At 38.3% G+C, this 18,848-nt stretch overlaps 1 protein-coding gene across 1 annotated transcript; it reads right to left on the bottom strand.

The window, feature by feature from the left end:
- Window positions 1-937: 937 nt before the first annotated feature.
- LOC149813993 (mitochondrial import inner membrane translocase subunit PAM16 like 2-like) lies at window positions 938-17,777 on the bottom strand. Its single transcript, XM_089991991.1, has 4 exons — window positions 17,595-17,777; window positions 12,989-13,076; window positions 1,548-1,681; window positions 938-1,232 (listed from the first exon to the last, which is right to left on the bottom strand). The coding sequence occupies exons 1-4, from the start codon at window positions 17,595-17,597 to the stop codon at window positions 1,110-1,112; spliced, it is 348 nt and encodes a 115-aa protein (XP_089848117.1). The 5' UTR covers window positions 17,598-17,777; the 3' UTR covers window positions 938-1,109.
- Between the last annotated feature and the right edge of the window lie 1,071 nt (window positions 17,778-18,848).

The following is an 18,848-nucleotide window of genomic DNA, read 5'->3' on the forward strand; positions in this document are numbered from 1 at the left end:
GGCGGCCTCCCCTTCGCTGGCCTTGCCTCGACCGACCACCCCTCTGGCAACTGCACATGAGAGAGAGAGGGTCGCCCTCCACCTCCACCCGCATTTTTTTTTTAAATTTGCTCTCCACATTCTGGTTCTCTTCACAATAGTCGGGGGGGGGGGGGGGAAACTATCACATTATTATGGACGTGGCGGACGGCGTTACACAGGTTCACCATGTCCACATTTGTTAAAAAATGTGTTTTGGGGGGCTTTTTCATCCCGCACAATGGGCCTTCAAACAAGCCCTATTACTTGGCATGACCAAGTTTGTTAATATTGACACCAATGGTGGCTCTGCGCGGTTGGTAGGAGCTGTCAGTGCACGTCTGTTTCTTGCGGGGACATTGAATAGTAACTGGTGGAGATCTACCTAACCCCAGCTCACCTTTCAAAAAAAAGAGTTGGATTATATTGACGGATCCATTCTTCACGTACATGTTTTTTGTGACGTGTCCACCAAAAGTAGTTTAGGTCGTGTCAGAAACATCCACCTGATCCTTTCAAGCAAACTGGTGGACGAAACTGAATCTCCTTGGAAGGGACATTCTTCAGGCCTGGCTCGTGGGTGACCACATTTTATGTTCAGTTGCCACCATCCACCTACCACTGCTACCATCCTATCAGGGTTTACTGTTGAAATAGATAACGGTACTGGCGGCTTGCGCTGCTTGCACGCAATGACCTGCGCACAAAATTATGACAAGCTGGGATATTGCAGGCTGGAGACAGCAATTCCTAGCTTATCCTACTTTTCTGGATCAGTTGGTGCATCCAAACACGCCCCTAAGGAGAGAATTGTGCAAGAAGGGTAGCTGCAAAAACCAGGCGAGAGGTGGTGAGGCACCAACAATTTGCCCAACAAAAAACTCACAAATCAATTGGATCATGGAAAACACAAAAGCCATGACAAATTGCTCGAGAGCGCCAATTTCAATTAGTAATGTAAAAGTTCCAATAAAAGAGGGCTAAATGATTATTTGGCATACAAAGGAGCACGTGCATTCAACCAATTAGGCATACAGTGAGGGTAATAAAAAGTATCACAAAAATATTGCCTGAGAGAGAGAGAGAGAGACTCAACCGGCTGACTGGCTTTTGTTTTGGTGTATCGCCTCTAAGCACTCTTTAGCCCTGTGAACCTTAGACTGGAGATAGAAGCTTCCACTAGCTTCATTCCTTTCAAATAAAATCTCATACTTCTGTTTGAAATCAGAAAGGACAAGGTTGATGTGTGAGATTGATTTCCCAATGCCACTAATATCCAAAAGCACTCCGCATAAATGCAGACAAACAGTTCGAGACAAGTTTGCAACACATTACAATCAAGAATAATTGAACAAAGACAGGTAATCAAGCACAGTAGAGTTGCGCCGGTTTGAGATGAAAAATCCGGCCTGATCACTCATGTAGTGCGGATCCAATGTCTCGACTGTGTCAATTGCAACTTAGGAATCCAAGTTGCACCTCCAGTCCAAGCCATGGTAAATGATTTCCAAGAGCTGAAAGAAACTCACCTTAACAACTTCATCCCATGATGCTTCCTCTGTGACACCCAATACATGCCTTGCTTCTTGCTCTCCCATGACTTTACTTGCACGGCGCATTGTATTCTGTATGGTTTCTTGGGCAACACCAGATTTCGAGGCATCTGCCATGCCATAAGAATAGTGAACACATTAGCTTGGGGCTTCTTAGAAATATGTACCAAAAGGGTGTTGGTGGCACGGGATAGTAGTTTTAAAAATAACCAGCGAAAGACAAGTTTGCTATAGGACAGTTGGTGCAGATTCAGCTGCCCTCAAAAGTTAAAAGCTATGTCACATGGGTGCGGGTGCGGAGTAATTTCAAAAATTTTGGACACGGGAACACAGCTATATATATATATATATATATATATATATATATATATATATATATATATATATATATATATATTTTTTTTTTTTTTTTTTAAAAATCGATAAAAAGATCGATTTTTTTAGTTTTTATACATCTTTTGCCCTAAAAAATGGACAAAAATAAGCTCGCTCAAAGTTAACCGAGTCCAAAATGTGGATGGACTCGGCCCCAGTGCATTGACCGAGTCCGACACTTGGTTGACCGTGTCTGCCCCGTATCCGAAACTGCACCTTTGTCGGGGCGTGTCGACACGGGTGCGTCGACACGGGTGCATCGACCTTATAAGTGACTTAGGTTAAAAATTAAATGCATAGCTTTTGATTTGATTTTCCTGTATAAGCTAGCTAGCTACTAAGAATGAAATCTGAGAAATATGAATATTCCAAATCCAAATATAGCTATTAATAGCAATAAATACTAATATTCCAAATCGAATTACAGCCATAAGTAATAAGACAAGAAAAGAAAGACGGAAGACAACATAGACCATTTTTATCTTTTTTCGAACATGTTAGATACCTGGGATTTTTCAAGTTGGAAAGACTAGATTTTTTTCTTTTTTGTTTTTTTCAGGCATCACATATCTTTAACTCTAGTCCAGAAAGAACAAGTGATATGAGAATACAAATATCCAGCATCTTCAAAGATATTAACCTAAAGATCTAGATGATTTGAGACCCCTGCTGGATACAAAAATTTGAGCTCAACAACTGAACCGATTACTGATTTTCTGACACAAATCCCAGGTGGTTTTCAGTAGTTTCAGATTAAAAAAAAATCAATAGCAATAAAAAACTACATTTTAATACTTATGAAATAAAATAACCATCTTTTTTTATCTAGCCAGCCATTTTGAAACCATTTTTAATAATGTAGGCAGTACCTTACTCTATCTCAACAACTTAGGGCAGATACATAATATGAAGACACCTCGTCTCCCATGTCCATTGTCAGTCCAGACTTTGAAAGATTGAAAGCAAATACAGACACAATATAGCAGCCTATGGAAATTGATGCGAGTCTCTTTAGTTGTTAAAAGGAACCAAAGTAACCGAAAAAATAACAAATAAAAGAATAAAAAGGATAAAAATAGCATCTTCCTGGTGTACCACAGTAACTCCAGCCACTCATGCCAATGACTCGAGAAGGATCAACTGCTGGGGATCCAAACCTTTCATCAAGTCAGTCAATTAAATGTCACTCATGTGACTGCTGATGCAAGAGCTCATCTATCAGGCAACAACATAATGTTGTTTTTCAAGATTGATGATTGGGTTTCTCCTGTAACAAGGAAACAGCTGAATTTGGCCCCAAAAGGATTAGTGGTTTGCAAATACAGAAGTAATTAAAAGGTCTGAATGTGATGGATGATGTAAGAACTAATCACCCAGACAACCACAAAATGTCAATTTTCCAAGATTGATGATGGGATTCCCCTGTAACATAGGAAACTTGGCCGGATATGACCTAAAAAGGATTTGTTATTTGTGCCTACAGAATTCTAAAGTTAGTCCCAAATTTTTCCAACTGTAAATTTTGGAATCAGTGGTTCACCTATTCCTTTTCCCTTAGGAAATGCTTCTGTTTGCATAGAATTCTTCAACCATAATTTCAATGTAGACCAACTTAGCAGACAATTATTTCTAAAAAATCTTCAGTCTGGAAATATCTAGTGTTATTAAATGGGATGGGAAAAAAATTACTAGAATCATATAAATTATAATCTGCCCACAACTATAGCCATTTGGGTCGGGAAGGCTTCCAAATTTAAAGGCATTCAACAACATTATACAGGTAGAAGAAAATGAGTAACACATAAGAAAGACTACAAAGTTGAGGAAGAGGAGAGAGATAAAAGAAGTCACCCACAAATGATGAGAAAATACAAATGGATTTCAGGAAAATCTCACCAACTTACATCATCGGTTGATCATTTGAGAGTGTAACTTTAGGGCTCGTGATGCAGTGCATCTGGACCAATCCGAATGCATGCAAGAAGTGAGAGGACGATCTAGACGATCCACAATAGAAGATCCGCTCCGAGAAAGCATACCCACGCATACCCAAATCGGAAACGACCCATTCAGGCCAAAATAGGGTATAGGGATGTTTTTATCTTTTCGCATTTGATGTAATTCTGAGATTTTTGTTGTTGCTAATATCTCAGAAACCTCGTTAACTAGCATAGTTCCAATTTTGATAGTTTTTGAAACTACAAAAATATTTTTTTAATTTTTAATTTTTATTTTTATTAGGTGTCAAGTTCTACGGATCTGGATAGTTATCCACTTTAGGTACTAGAGGGTGTAGAGGTAAATTGAGTAGATTTTAAATTTTTTTAACAATGGATCTGGAATATGATCCATTTTAATTTTGGATTTAAAGATCTAATTCACCTGGATCTTTCTCATTGGCCCAAATGGAAGTGACATTTTGAAATGTCCAATCCAAGAGTAGTCACTTCATCCTCATTGACCCAAATGAAAGTGACATCTTGGAGTGTCCAATCCAAGAGTGACCACCTCACTAGCTTCCCAATGGTTAAATGGGAGTTGACCTCTTAAATGAGTCATTTTCACCTTAGAAGCCTACCATTGACCTAGAAATGAGGAGAATAAGACAAAAAAGTTGACTGGCTTTTCATTGGCTTTCAAAGAAGTGACCTCTCATGAGAGCCAATGAGAGCAAGGAGGGTCTTATTTCTCCCTTTGTAAGCCATTCCCAAAAACCTGACCTGTAGGGAGTTTGTGTGTACTTTTGAGAAAATTCTGAAGTGAAAAACGAGAACACCTTCTAAGGGTGAGCTGCACTTGTGAGTGAACCTTGAGAGTGAGGTTTGAACTTGCGGGAGTGAGTTTGAAGGTTGAGAGGAAGCGTGAGTGAAGAAAATGAAAGACTACCTTCATCTTCAACATTCCCGCATTTGACGTCAAATCAGTTGTTGTGATTGACATTTTGGAGCTGCTTGAACTCCAACTCGAACCAGCTGCTATACATCAACGAGTGGAGCTGCCGTACGTCCACTTTGGTTGCTGATTGTGTCGTTCTTGGAATCAACTGGCAAGCTGAACTGTTCGGGGGCGTGATGAGCTATTTGGGTGTGAGCTGTATCAATCTTTAAACTGTTTGAGTTCTAGAATCTGCTGAGTATTTTCTAGAAGCTGATTTGTCTCATAAAATTCTGGTTTAAACGTTCCCCAAGAAATCTGCTTTTTTTTGGGCGTTTCAAAAATCTGATTTAGTGGTGGTTAAAAAAAAAACTGTTTCCGTGTTGTTGAAGTTAAACTGATTTTCTGTGGGCTTAAATCAGTAATATTTGGTTTTTGTGGGAAGTATAGCAAAGGATTTGTTGCATTTTCAGATAAAATTCTGGTTTGAAAACAAATTGTTTAGCCGATAGTAGGATAGGTTTATTGTAGTGCATTTATTTTCCTGAACGTGCACCAAAAATCTGTTTGGACGGGCATCAGTAGGCGTTCAACTGATTCATGGTTTTCCTGATATAAGATTGTTTAAACGCCTGTCAAACTGAATGCATTTCATCGTTAAACAGAATTGGTTCTGCTGCTGACGCTGACTGTGTTAACGGTCTCTTGAAAGACAGCGTACTAGGAGGTTAAAATTGTTTCTTGCCCTGGATTTCTGTGTTTAGAATTTTCTGCTGTACCTGATCGCAAGTATTCCCTGTTTAGGCGCTACACAAGTGACTGAATATTTTCATTTCTGAATTTCTGTTAAGTCTGGTCACCATGTAAATCTCAGATTTAACAATTTCTGATTTGTCATTTAATTTCTGTATGCTAAATCTGAATTTGTGAAGCCTTTGTGTGTGCTTGCTTGTTCAAAAAAATAAATTTACGGAAATGCACAAATTTCAGAATTACAAACTGCATTTTCGGAAGCAAGAAAATTTCTCATGGGAAAAGAAAATTTTGCCTATGAAAAGTTTTGATATGATAATTTTTCTAAATGAAAAATTTTCACTCGTGTAGCATGAGAAAAATAAAATGGAAAATGTTAGAAATTTGAGAGAGGAGGATGGTGGTGGTGGAGCAGCTTCTCCACCATGGCTGCCGCCCACCGACTACCACCCAGCCAGATTTCACTTCAAGCTTTAAGTTTTCTACCTGAATTCGCAGTTTTCTTGCTCAAATTCCCACTTTTGTTACCACCCAAATCCATGTTCTTGCTCAATTTTTCACTTTGACCACCACCCAAATCCTTCTTCTCATCTCGATCACATTCCTGATCATCCTTGAGCCAGCAAGCATCAAGCTCATCAGAAACAAAAGGGACCCACAAAGAGCTCTTAACGTCTTCAACAAGGCCAAATCCCTGAGAGGGTTCAGCCACAACCACGTCACCTACTTCACCATCCTCGACAAGCTAGCCAGGTCAAAGAAATTTAATGCTGTCGACCGCATCATCAAGCAGATATCCTTCTTAGTCATGCAGGTTCCACGAGGTCATCTCCTTCAACCTCATGACCCATTAATCTAGATCCTCCCTTCCCCACAAGATCGTTGATTCCTTCTATCTCATTCAACCCATCGTCGGCCAGCGGCCCTCCCTCAAGGCCCTAAGCACTAGGGGTGGCAAAATCTGACACGACCCACCAACCCGACCTGCCAACCCGCTTCTCAGCCGGGTTCGGGTTTGACTTAAACGGGTTCGTGTCACCTAACCCGTTTATTAAACGGGTCGGGTTCATGTTAGGGGTATGCCAACCCGCCAACCAGGCTGACCCGTTTAATAAACGGGTTAGGCGGGCGGGTCAACCCGTTTACCCGAACCCACCCACCAACCCGTTTACCCGACCCTGACCCGCATGTTTACTCGTACCCGACCCGCCAACCCGTTTACCTGACCCGGCCCTTTTATTAAACGGGTTAACCGTGTCATGTCGGGTTACCCGTTTAATAAATGGGTCGGGTTCATGTTTGCCACAGCCGACCCATTTAATAAACGGGTCGGGTTCGTGTTGAGGTATGTTGACCCGCCAACCCGACCCGATTGTCACCCCTACTGAGCACTATGTCACATGGGTGCGGGTACGGGTGCGACACGGGTGCGGAGCAATTTCAAAATTTTGGACACGGGAACACGGCTATATATATATATATATATATATAACAATAATAAGATTGTAAATTTTAAAGCAATAAGTTGAAAAAATATATATACAACAATAATAACAATAAAATATATATATATATATAACAATCATAAATTGACAAAAATAGACTCGATCAAAGTTGGCCGAGTCCAAAATTAATTTTAATAAATGGACAAAAATAGACTCGATCAAAGTTGACCAAGTCCAAAATGTGAACGGACTCGACCCTGGTGCGTTGACTGAGTCTGACACTTCATTGACTGTGTTCGCCCCGTGTTCGAAGCCGCACTCGTGTTGGGACGTGTCAACGCGGGTGCATCGACCTTTTAGCCGAGTCCGTGTGACTTAACCTGAGTATGACCCTCAACTTGTTGCTCGAGTCTCATCATTTCGACCTCGCCCAACAAATCCTTTATGGCATGCACAACCTCAACCTGGCTCCCAACGCCTGCATCTTCAATGTCCTGGTCAAGTACCACTGCAGGAACGACAACCTTGATGCTGCTTTCGGAATACTAGAACGGATGAGACGGTGGTGTGGTGGAGAAAGGCCTTGTTAGCGGTGGTGGTGTGTGTTAAACTAAAATTTTCTCTTGGTAGGAAACATCCCTCCACCCTCAGGTGGAGGAATGTTTCCTAAAGGCATGTTTGATGGAGCGAAAAATTTCTCCATAGAGAAACTTTCGCTTTTTGGTGAGCCCCATGCATGTGATGTAGGCCTAATTTTTTAAGAAATGGGTAAGGTTGACTTGGATTTGAACTCCATTCAATCCAAACCTTGTGACTCATGAGACCCACCAATGGGGATGTCCTCCACTATTTATAGAGCAAGCTAAGAACGAAGAATCCCTTAATCCCTATCCCTATCCCTATCCCTGGGATATTTGTAGAGAGTCTAAGTTTGGCCTAGGCCTAATTCTGAATGACAACCGATGAAAACCCAGATCCATTGCTCCAAGTACTTGATGTGAACTCATTTCTTGCATATCAAAATCCAAGCTCCAAGCACTCAAGCTTATGGGACCCACCCTAGGGGTGCCACCTCATCAACTCAACCATGAAGATCAGGTGAGAACCACATGTGGGACAGCCCCTCCTATTTTCGGAGGTCAAGACTTAGTGGGACCCACCCCTTGGGTGCCTCACAACCTATTTTTGGAGTCCAAGAAAATTGTGAAGCCCTCTCTAAAAATGGTCATAAGGGAGTCCAAGGGATACACCTATTTTTCGAGGTGAACTCTATTTTTAGGGATGGTCCAAGTAGGCTTACCCAAAGTTAGCCTAAGCTCTCACAGTGTTATCTAGAATTAGGTTTTTCAAATTTACTATGACTTGTATAGGTTTTAAGAGCCCTACCTAGGTCTATATATAGGGCCTCATTTGTATAGAAAAGTCATGAAGAACTTGAATTGATCCCTCAATCAAAATCGTCCCTCACTCTCTCTTTCTCTAGTTCACGTCCCTCTCTAAGGATGCCTCTCTCTACCTCGAGTCGCTCTTGACTCGTCTCACTCTTTTAATATTGTGAGTCCCTACCCCTTAGACTCGTCTCTCTTTAGATGGGATGATCCCTAGTGGGTCTGTTCTTCCAAGTGGACCAAGACTAGGCCCATCTGAACCAGCGCAGTCAACTCCAACACAACGGTGGTCTCAACCTCTTCAAGCCCAAATCGTGGAACCTTGGCCTTCCCCATTTGAACTAAGACTGCAGACCCCAGCCTAGCCAGCCCAACCTCAATATGTCTTCGTCCCAGACCTTGCCTTAACCCCCATCCGAGTTTAGAATCCCTGAACCCAAATCTGCCCAAAATCGAAAATCTAACGAACCCTATTTTTTGTTAGAATTAGAAAAATCACTCAACCCAGTCCGTAAGGAATTTGAGACTAAAATTTGGACTCAACATACCTTAGGATATCTAGTTTCAGCCCCAAGAATTTCAGAATTTATAGAGCTATTTGTGAGGAGATCTCTATTTTACAATTCGGGTCTACCAGAACCAAAACCTAAAAAACCTGCCACTTGTGTTACTTCCAAAATATTAACCCTCTAACCTTGAAAATTTAACCCAAGCTAATCCCAGGTGTCTAGAAACTTCCCTTAAATTTTGGAAATTTTCTGTGGCATCGTTTGGGCATACCAAATTTTTGATCCTATAAAACAACAGAACCTTGTCAAAACGAATTTGACTTTGACCTAACCTTTGACCTAACCGAGCCTACCTGCTGCCTAAAATTTCCTAACCCGAACCTAGGAACGCATCAACGTGCCATCAAACATGCCCAAAAAATTCTCCTTGATTTATGCCATTTTGAGGAGTGAATCTCCTCAAAAAAACGAAGATAACAAAGTCACAAGTCCGCCTCCCCCCCCCCCAACTTTTTATCATGGAGAAAGTTATTTTTGGAGGAGAAATTATTGGCACCATCATGTGTCACACCGGTATAGGGTTCGACACAGGAATTTATAAAATGATGGGTACAAGGGTACAATGTACATATATAGAAGCACATAGAAAAATGCACTATTATACTATAATTTACAAAATGTTTTATACATGAAGTTGTAGGCTGTCAATACAAACTCAAGATCTAAAAACATGTTAAAGATATATAAATAACTAATATTTAATAATAAAAAAGTATTTAGTTAACATTTTTTTCTTTTGATCCCAAGCGTTAACTACACATTAGCTGGATCATTAAATGGATAAAATGGGTTGAGTCAAGTCTGAAACTTAATTGACCATACTTGAATTACCCAAGTACCATTGCGGGCATGACACATATACGAGCTATGTCACATGGATACAGACACAGGTGTGGGTCACAATGTGAATATGCTTAGTACGATACGACAATTTTCAAAAATTAGGACACGGGGACACAACCGTACACACAAATAGATGCACGTATGTGTGTGTGTATATCTATAAAACAACAATTTAAAATCACTATAATTAGGAACATTAAATAATGAAACTAAGTTGAAATTGAGATGTAATGTAACAAATTTTAAAAGAAAAATAACTCAAGTGAATATGAAATAAGTGAATAAGATAATACAAGAAAATAGATAAAGTTAATGACACGATGTTGATTGTGTGTGAAACAGGTTTTACTATGTTGATGATGTGTTGTATTGTGTCCGTGAAGTGTCCAAGTGTCGTGTCGGTACGAGATACACATGTTAAGTGAAGTGTCTCTTTGACAAGATACAAGGCTACATACACAATAGAAATGGCTTTAATACATTATCAAAGAACAAAACTTACTAAATGAAACTCTAACCAAACACACTAAATTCACAATCCACCCTCCACGAATAGTGACACATAGCCTCGTCAGTCACCAGTGTTGTGAAAAGCATTAAGGCGTAGCCAGGCACTATACCAAAAACTGAGGCGAGGTGTGAGCCTTGAGGCGTAAAGCGTAAGCTTCAATTTTTAAAAAAAAAAGAACTTAAAAAAACTATAAAAAATATCTAAAAATACAAATAAATAAAAAAATACTTTATTGCCAAAGGAACAACCAATAAGAAATAGAAAACTTAAAAAAACTATAAAAAATATCTAAAAATATAAATAAATAAAAAAATACTTTATTGATGAAGCAACAACCAATAAGAAATTGAAAATCTCATATACAGTGTTATTAAAAACGCGCCTCAAGGCGAGGGCCTTTGTGCCTTGAGGCGCAGGCTTGAAACGCAATACCCTTGAGGCGTGCGCCTCATAGGCCTTGAGGCGTGCGCCTCATAGGCCTTGAGGCGTGCGCCTCATAGGCCTTGAGGCGTGCGCCTCATAGGCCTTGAGGCGTGCGCCTCATAGGCCTTGAGGCGTGCGCCTCATAGGCCTTGAGGCGTGCGCCTCATAGGCCTTGAGGCGCACGCCTTGAGGCGAGGCGCGCCTCGGACTGAGGCGTACACGCCTCGATTTATTTGGTCAAATGAGGGTCAAAACCCTCATTCGACCAAAAAATTAGGGCTTAAAGAAAGCCCTACGACCCCTTTATGTGTTTTTATTTTTTTCTCACCCCTGTCTCTGTTTTTTTCTCACATCCTTCTCTCCCTCACGGCTCTCACAGGCTCACAACATTCTCTCTCGCATGGTGGAGCCCCGAAACAGGTATGGATTTTTTTTTGCTCTATCGTTCTCCTCTTCTTCTTCTTGTCTCTTCTCTCGTCTCTCGCGTGATACAAAAAAAATGCACAGATTTTGTCTCTCTTTTTGCCGTAGTTCATGCACAGAAAATGCATTCAACTATTCTAATTTATTCTTTTTGTTTTCAGTTAATGTGTTCTGCGTTTTCAATACACCTCTGAATGTGCTTTGCGTTTTCAAGATGCTTCCGAGTATGCTTTGCGTTTTCAATACACATCCAAAGGTGTTTTGCATTTTCAATACACCTCTGAATGTGCTCGGCATTCTCAATATGCATCTGAAAATAAAAGAAAAACAAAAGATTAGTGCACTTTGCTATGAGGCATGATTTTATTTATTTTTGTCAGGATGATTCTGTGCCAAATACATTCAATCGTGTATCTGCTATGGGGTCCTGCATTTTCTTTTATGTACAGAAACATGGTGTTACATTAAAAAATGTCTGTGTTTTATGTTTCATTAGATGGTTAATTTTTTTGTATGTTAATGGATACGATCACTGCAGTTGCGTGTTTTTGCTGGAAATCTGCAAATACACCTGATATGCATTTCCAGCATTGGGGAAAATTTTGATACGCGTGTTTGACAGTGAAAAAGATATAATATGTTGAAATCGCCGTATCTACGTGTTTTTGTTTTTAATGAAAATCTGCAAATACACCTGATATGAAAATCTGCAAATTTGAGATTTTTTATTTTTTGTTGGTTGTTGCTTCATCAATAAAACATTTCTTATTTATTTATAATTTTAGATAATTTTTATAGGTTTTTTTAAGTTTTAATAAAAAAAATTTGAGGCTTACGCTTTGCGCCTCGAGGCTTATGCCTCGCCTCAGATTTTGGTGGAGCGCCTCACTACGCCTCAACGTTTTTCACAACACTGCTCATATACAACAACAACAACTACTACGCCTTTATCCCAAAACAATTGGGGTCGGCGATATGAACCAAAAAAGAAAATCATTCTGGGTCTTCCACATGAATCATTCTCCTCCAATCATTTCTATCCAATGTCATGTCCTCGGTGAGGTTCAAAGCATTCATATCCTTTCCTATCATCTCCATCCATGTCTTCCTAGGACTACCCCGACTTCTTTTAACTAATATATTTTCCCATTTCTCCATCCTTCTAACTGGAGCATCATTAGGCCTTCGCCGAATATGTCCAAACCATCGTAAACAATTCTCTCTCATCTTATTTTCAATGGTTGCAACGCCTACCTTCTTACGTATCTCCTCGTTCCGAATCTTATTTTTTATTGTATTTCCACACATCCATCTAAGCATACGCATCTCAGCTACACTCATATAAAATTGAAAATCTCATATAAATACTAAAAAATATGAGATTAACATATAAAAGTAACTAAGAAACTGATTATATAACTGAAAAACTAATTATATAATTGAAAAATGTAATGTCCTAACGTATATCTGAAAACTAATTATATAACTGCAAAATATAACTTTTTCTTCTTCTTCTTTGTTCACGCCTCAGGCTGGTGCCTTGAAGTGCAGAGGGCCTCGCCTCAAGGGGAGGCGTGCCTTTTGTGCCTCAAGGCATACTTTTAACAACACTGATGGAGACATATGCACACGCATGAACAAGAACAATTTACCAAAAAGGAGGACCTACATATGCATGTCATGATGTGTGTCAATTACCATTTCCTTATCAAAACATAAGGATGGAGACGATCAACAAGTTTCGCCCACAAAAAAAATCATAAAATCCACTCAAAGTTGAACTATAACAAGCAAAATTTATTGCTAAACTCACTTGCAAGTGCTTGGCGGTAAGCTTGAACAAAGGCCCGGGCTAGTATTCCAGATCCCATCACAATCAAATTTGCAAGAATCTTTGCAGCCTGATCATGCACACAATTCAAACAAGTATCTGGTGATGTATATAACTAAAAAAACGGTAAGAGAATATGAACTAATGGCAATAACATATCAAACTACAGCAATATCAAGAAAAGTACAGACATGCAGCAAACATAACAACGGTTTCACTAAACTAGCAAATTTATTTGCAAAATAGATATTCTAGAAAATATATAGACTGATGCTGGTCAAAGGCTTCAACAGAAAAAAAGGTATCGTGATTGTCAAACAATCTCCAGTAAAAATAATACATTGATCACAATTCAGGAATTGCTCATCACCTTTTCGTCTTGAACGATTGAAGCAATAAGCATATTTTGAGAAAAGTTGCTTCTGTTTGGGAAGGTGATGGAACAATAATGCTAGTACAAAAAGGAATTGGAGTTCTGTCACAAGTGTGGGTACGGAGGGTACGACACGACAATTCACAAAAAATGTGGGTACAAGGACACAACTATATATTACATATTGTAAGATATTTCATATAAATACAAATTTCAAAGAATCAAATTCCAACAACAATAAATTAATTTAACATTTAACACAAACTAACAACAAACAAGATTAGTTTACTCCAGTGTTGTGAAAAGCGTTGAGGCGTAGCGAGGCGCTCCACCAAAAACCGAGGCGAGGAGTAAGCCTTGAGGCGTAAAGTGTAAGCCTCAAAAAAAAATTTTGAAAACTTTAAAAAAAATTTAAAAAATATCTAAAATACAAATAAATAAAGAAATGCTTTATTGATGAAATAACAACCAATAAGAAATAGAAAATCTCAAATAAGTACTAAAAAATATGAGATTAACATATAAAAGTAACTAAAAACTGATTATATAATTGGAAAATATATGAGATTAACCAAAAAAATTTAAAATATACTAAGAAACTTATTACATAACTGAAATAACTGAAAAATATATGAGATTAACCTACAAAAGTTAAAATATATGAGATTATTCTAAAAAATATGAGATTAACATATACAAGTAACTAAAAAAATGATTACATAACTGGAAAATATACGAGATTAACCAATAACAGAAAAAATATACTAAGAAACCGTTTACATAACTGGAAAATATATGAGATTAACCAACAAAAGTTAAAAATATATGAGATTAACCTACAAAAGTTAAAATATATGAGATTATTCTAAAAAATATGAGATTAACATATAAAAGTAACTAAAAACTGATTACATAACTGAAAAATATATGAGATTAACCAACAAAAGTTAAAATATACTAAGAAACTGATTACATAACTGAAATAACTGAAAAATATATGAGATTAACCTACAAAAGTTAAAATATATGAGATTATTCTAAAAAATATGAGATTAACATATAAAAGTAACTAAAAACTGATTACATAACTGAAAAATATATGAGATAAACCAACAAAAGTTAAAATATATTAAGAAACTAATTACATGACTGAAATAACTGAAAAATATACGAGATTAACCAACAAAAGTTAAAATATAGTAATATACTAAGAAACTTATTACATAACTGAAATAACTGGAAAATATATGAGATTAACCTACAAAAATCTTTTTGATTATGTCTCAGAAGTCTTGTTGTAAAAAAAAATTTGCACCTTGAGGCACAGCGCCTCAAGGCGAGGCGCGCCCTTTGCGCCTCAAGGTGCGTTTTTTATAACACTGGTTTACTCAAAATTCAATAACAAGTAAGAATGAAGAGGGCTAGGGTTTATTGGGGTCAAGTCCTTTGACCCAGGTCAAAACACTGTGTTATTTGGGTTGTGTCCAGCACGTACCCGCACCGTGTCCAGTACCCGTACGGCAGGTGCCTTGACGTGTCTATGTTACCTAGAATTGGAGATGCATGAGAAGACAAAAAGGAAGGCAGAAGAAATCTGTATTCACACTTTGACCTGATGCAAATTACTAAACTCCACTGATACAAAAAAGCATATGTTGAAAAGGATGTTCCGATGCTTCAGGACAGCATGCAGTTCGAGAAAAAAAGATTTTTTTTCATTAATAGCAAAACAGGAGGGGAACGCTCCTACAAGCAAACATTAAGAGGCTTAAGATCTATGCATGTGACAAAAAAAACAATCAACCAAGAGCCAAAATGCAAGGTGCATGTGCAGAAGGCTAAGATCAAATTAGGCTTGGGGATCAACTGACAAGTTTATGGTGTGTCCTAGACTTTATACATCTAAAACATATTACATGTGCTTTTATATGTAAACCATAGGGCACTATATACCTACTTCTAGAACCAAACTAATTCACTCAGTCCTTTTAGGGCTCTACCATCTAGGTACGGACTAGTGATTTTGATATATATATATAGTCAAAAAGGTGTCCATCGTTCATCCTATATATGCAAATATTTTCAAAATAAGCAATAGAAAACAGTACATATCAAATTAAAGACCATATCCAACAACAAAATATATGCATAAAAACACAGGGATAATAATTTAATAAAAAGTTTGTCAAGTTCACTAAGTTTGATATCACATTATCAGACCTTTGTATGCATGCACGTGCACTTCAGCACTTACTAGCAACTCCTTTGTTTTGGCCTTGTGTTTCCAAAATCCCGCTTCCAAATTCAACATTCCTCCTCGACTGCTCCTGCTCTTGATCACTATAGTCCAGTTGGAAGACGGATCATATAGAAATTAACATGCTTGCCCTTCGAACATAGTTCTAGTTTAAGGTTTTGTCTTAATTAACAGCTAGGATTATTTCATTTGCTTGTTTTGATCTTAGATGTGTGTGTATCAATCTGGATCCTTATTATCGGTTTAGTTTGCTTCAAATAAAAGTTAGTTCTTATTAGCACTTATAATCTTTAGGAAATCATAGATTATAAGGATATATCTATGTATAAAAGGGGTGGAAGAGGTGGCATGGTATTTTGACAAGTTTAATGAAATTCAATGGGATAATCGATAGGGAATCCACATAATCCAAATTCCCCATTCCATTGTTTTGGACCCCTTCATAGGGGCAACACCTGAAAAATTGATCGATTCCTTCCCAAATTTTAATTCAAGGAAATCTCAACAACAGCTTTGTAGAAGATGGAAACTTGATAACTCTACTATCACAACCTTCTCCCAAAAATTTCCTCTCATCTCTCCCAACCATCCCCGTGACTTTCATTTCTTGTCCCCACAATAGTTATCGACTTATGATATTCTGTTAGGTCCAACTATGGCAGAAATGGATCCAGTCCGGACCTAAGGAACATCTATTAATCTAAATCCTATTTTATGGTTATCTAAAAGTGTCATTACATACCGATTATTTTGAACCAGCCCACATGCAATCATTTCTGCTTATGAACAGTATGAGCTAATCTTAAGAATAAGAGCTGATTTTTTCAAGTATTGATCACACTTTCTTCCCCTAGAATATAAGCTGACCTTGAGAAGCTGCAGAGTTTGTTTTTAGTGAGGTCCAGCCTGTATGTTTGGATAGCTCTCATAGCGAACTGATCATATTGCTTTTTCATTTTTCCTCCAACTAAAACAGTTAATGAATTGCCCGATTGTAGAGGAACCCTGCAAAACAATGTTGCTCGATATGTGTTCAGCATGTGGGCAGGTCTGTTTTCAAGAATACTACTGCCTCCTAATTAGTTGTTACTGGAGTAGCTTTAGGTGGTGCCATCACATGTATCCACACTTCTCATAGTACCAGGATGGTTCTTCCTTGTATTCAAATATTAAGTATTTTGGTTGGTTTATATGTTTAAAATGTGCATTTTAATGGAGAAAATGCTGCTGAAGATTTGGGAGCTGCCCCTAATGTGTAAATAAAGAACTTTGGTATTTTAAGCAGTTTATTTGTCCTCTTGCGATGAAATTGTTAATTTTCTGCTTCTAGTTTCCTATGTCGTGTTACTAAAACTGTCCACCAAACCAGACAGAGAATCGTGTGGAATTTCTTACCTCAATCCGCGGAAATTTTCCTAGATGCTCTAAGGCCAACCAAATGGCTCCAGTGATATCTTCCACACACGTCCTCCCTAACAGACTAAAAAAAAAACAAATCACAGGCTAAAACCTTGCATAAGAAGTAAATGATCAATCGTCTAGCACAACATGAAAATATTGAAAAACCCCTTCTTCTTGTCAGTTTTAACGATACTTTGGGCGCACTAGCTGCTCCATAAAATAGGGCAAAATGTGGTATTTCATAAGCTTCATAATGCAATATCCCCAACCTATCTCGTCAATCTGGATGAAGAGGGGCATCCACGCATCAAATGACAACAGATTCTAGAAAAAAAAAACACATAGCGGGAAGAGGGGGGGGGGGGGGATCATCATCTTCAAATGAATATCGAACCAACAACGATCAATAAACAATTAAAGCACAAAGAAAAGAGATTGGTTATTCTGATGCTACTAGAACCCGCAGCCACTCGTCGAAATTAGAGATGCAAATGAAACAAAAACAATACGATTTCCTTGCAAATAGAATACGAGATCGATCAGGTTACGTTTCTCACCATTGCTGCGCGCAAAATTAGGGTCTCCCGAAGATCGACTCCTTTCCGCCGCCACCGACGCTCTGACCGGTGGAGATATTGAAGCAACGTTCGAGCTCCGGCTTGGACTTCGGGTTCCCCGAGCGGCAAGAAAATGAAGAGGACGGCAGCCGCGTTGCAGGAGGGGAAACGAGACGAGACGAGACAAGAGACCCGAACCCTTTTATAGGTGAGAAGGCTCCTTCCTAGGTCTGTCAATGAGTCGAATCTGTCTGGTTTCAGACCCGATCCGATCCCGAACCCCCGATCATGGCACAAGAAGATGGACCTGGACACTATTCGGGTCCGTCTACCAGAGCACGATCTTTGTCAGGTACCCAACCGATCTAACCTAATCAGAGTATTTTTTCCGTGTATCTTTTTATTATTAAGTAAAAGATATATTTTTTAGCAGGAACCCACAACGGAAACTGTCTTGCGAGGTAAAGCATGGATAGAGCCTACGATCAGCCTGCTCCTGCGGACACACCTGCGTGCCAGTGGGGTTTGATCGGTACCTGACCAGTGGGTGACCCTGCAGTGGATTCCTTTATATATATATATATATATATATATATATATATATATATATATATATATATATATATATATTTGACTCGATTTTCTTAACGCGACATTGCTTTCTTGAACCCGATTACATGTTATCTGGCCCGATTCGAGTTTGATTGCATGACCAGACATCCAGCTCTTACCTACCGCTTGGGTTGAATAACAGCAATCAGGTTATGGGTGATTTCGAAGATAGTCACCATTAGGGTTCCTGAAAATTCTAATTATATGTAGGAAATCAGATTTTTTTTGGAACCCATTTTTAAAAAAAAGTCTTCAAAACTTGTAGGAACTTGCGAAAAAACCCGCTTCCATTGAATGAGAAGCTTGATCCGCATCACATGGGAAACCTGTTTAGTTTATACAAGAAACTTGTAATCTTTATTTATTTGACATGTTTCTTGGACGTTTCACGCATCCTTTTCTTATACGAGAAATAACGTTTTGAATACATTTATAGTTTCTTATTAATGGTTTTGGAAAAAAACATATATATATATATATATATATATATATATATATATATATATATATATATATATATATATATATATATATATATATATATATATATATATATATATATATATATATATATATGTTGTGTGCCTTTAATATTAAGAAATCTGGAGTGTGCCCACAAGGTCAAAGCTCAATGTACTCAAC

Source organism: Nuphar pumila, chromosome 16, assembly GCF_984573655.1.
Source record: "Nuphar pumila chromosome 16, dmNupPumi1.hap1.1, whole genome shotgun sequence".
NCBI classification, from domain to species: Eukaryota; Viridiplantae; Streptophyta; class Magnoliopsida; order Nymphaeales; family Nymphaeaceae; genus Nuphar; species Nuphar pumila.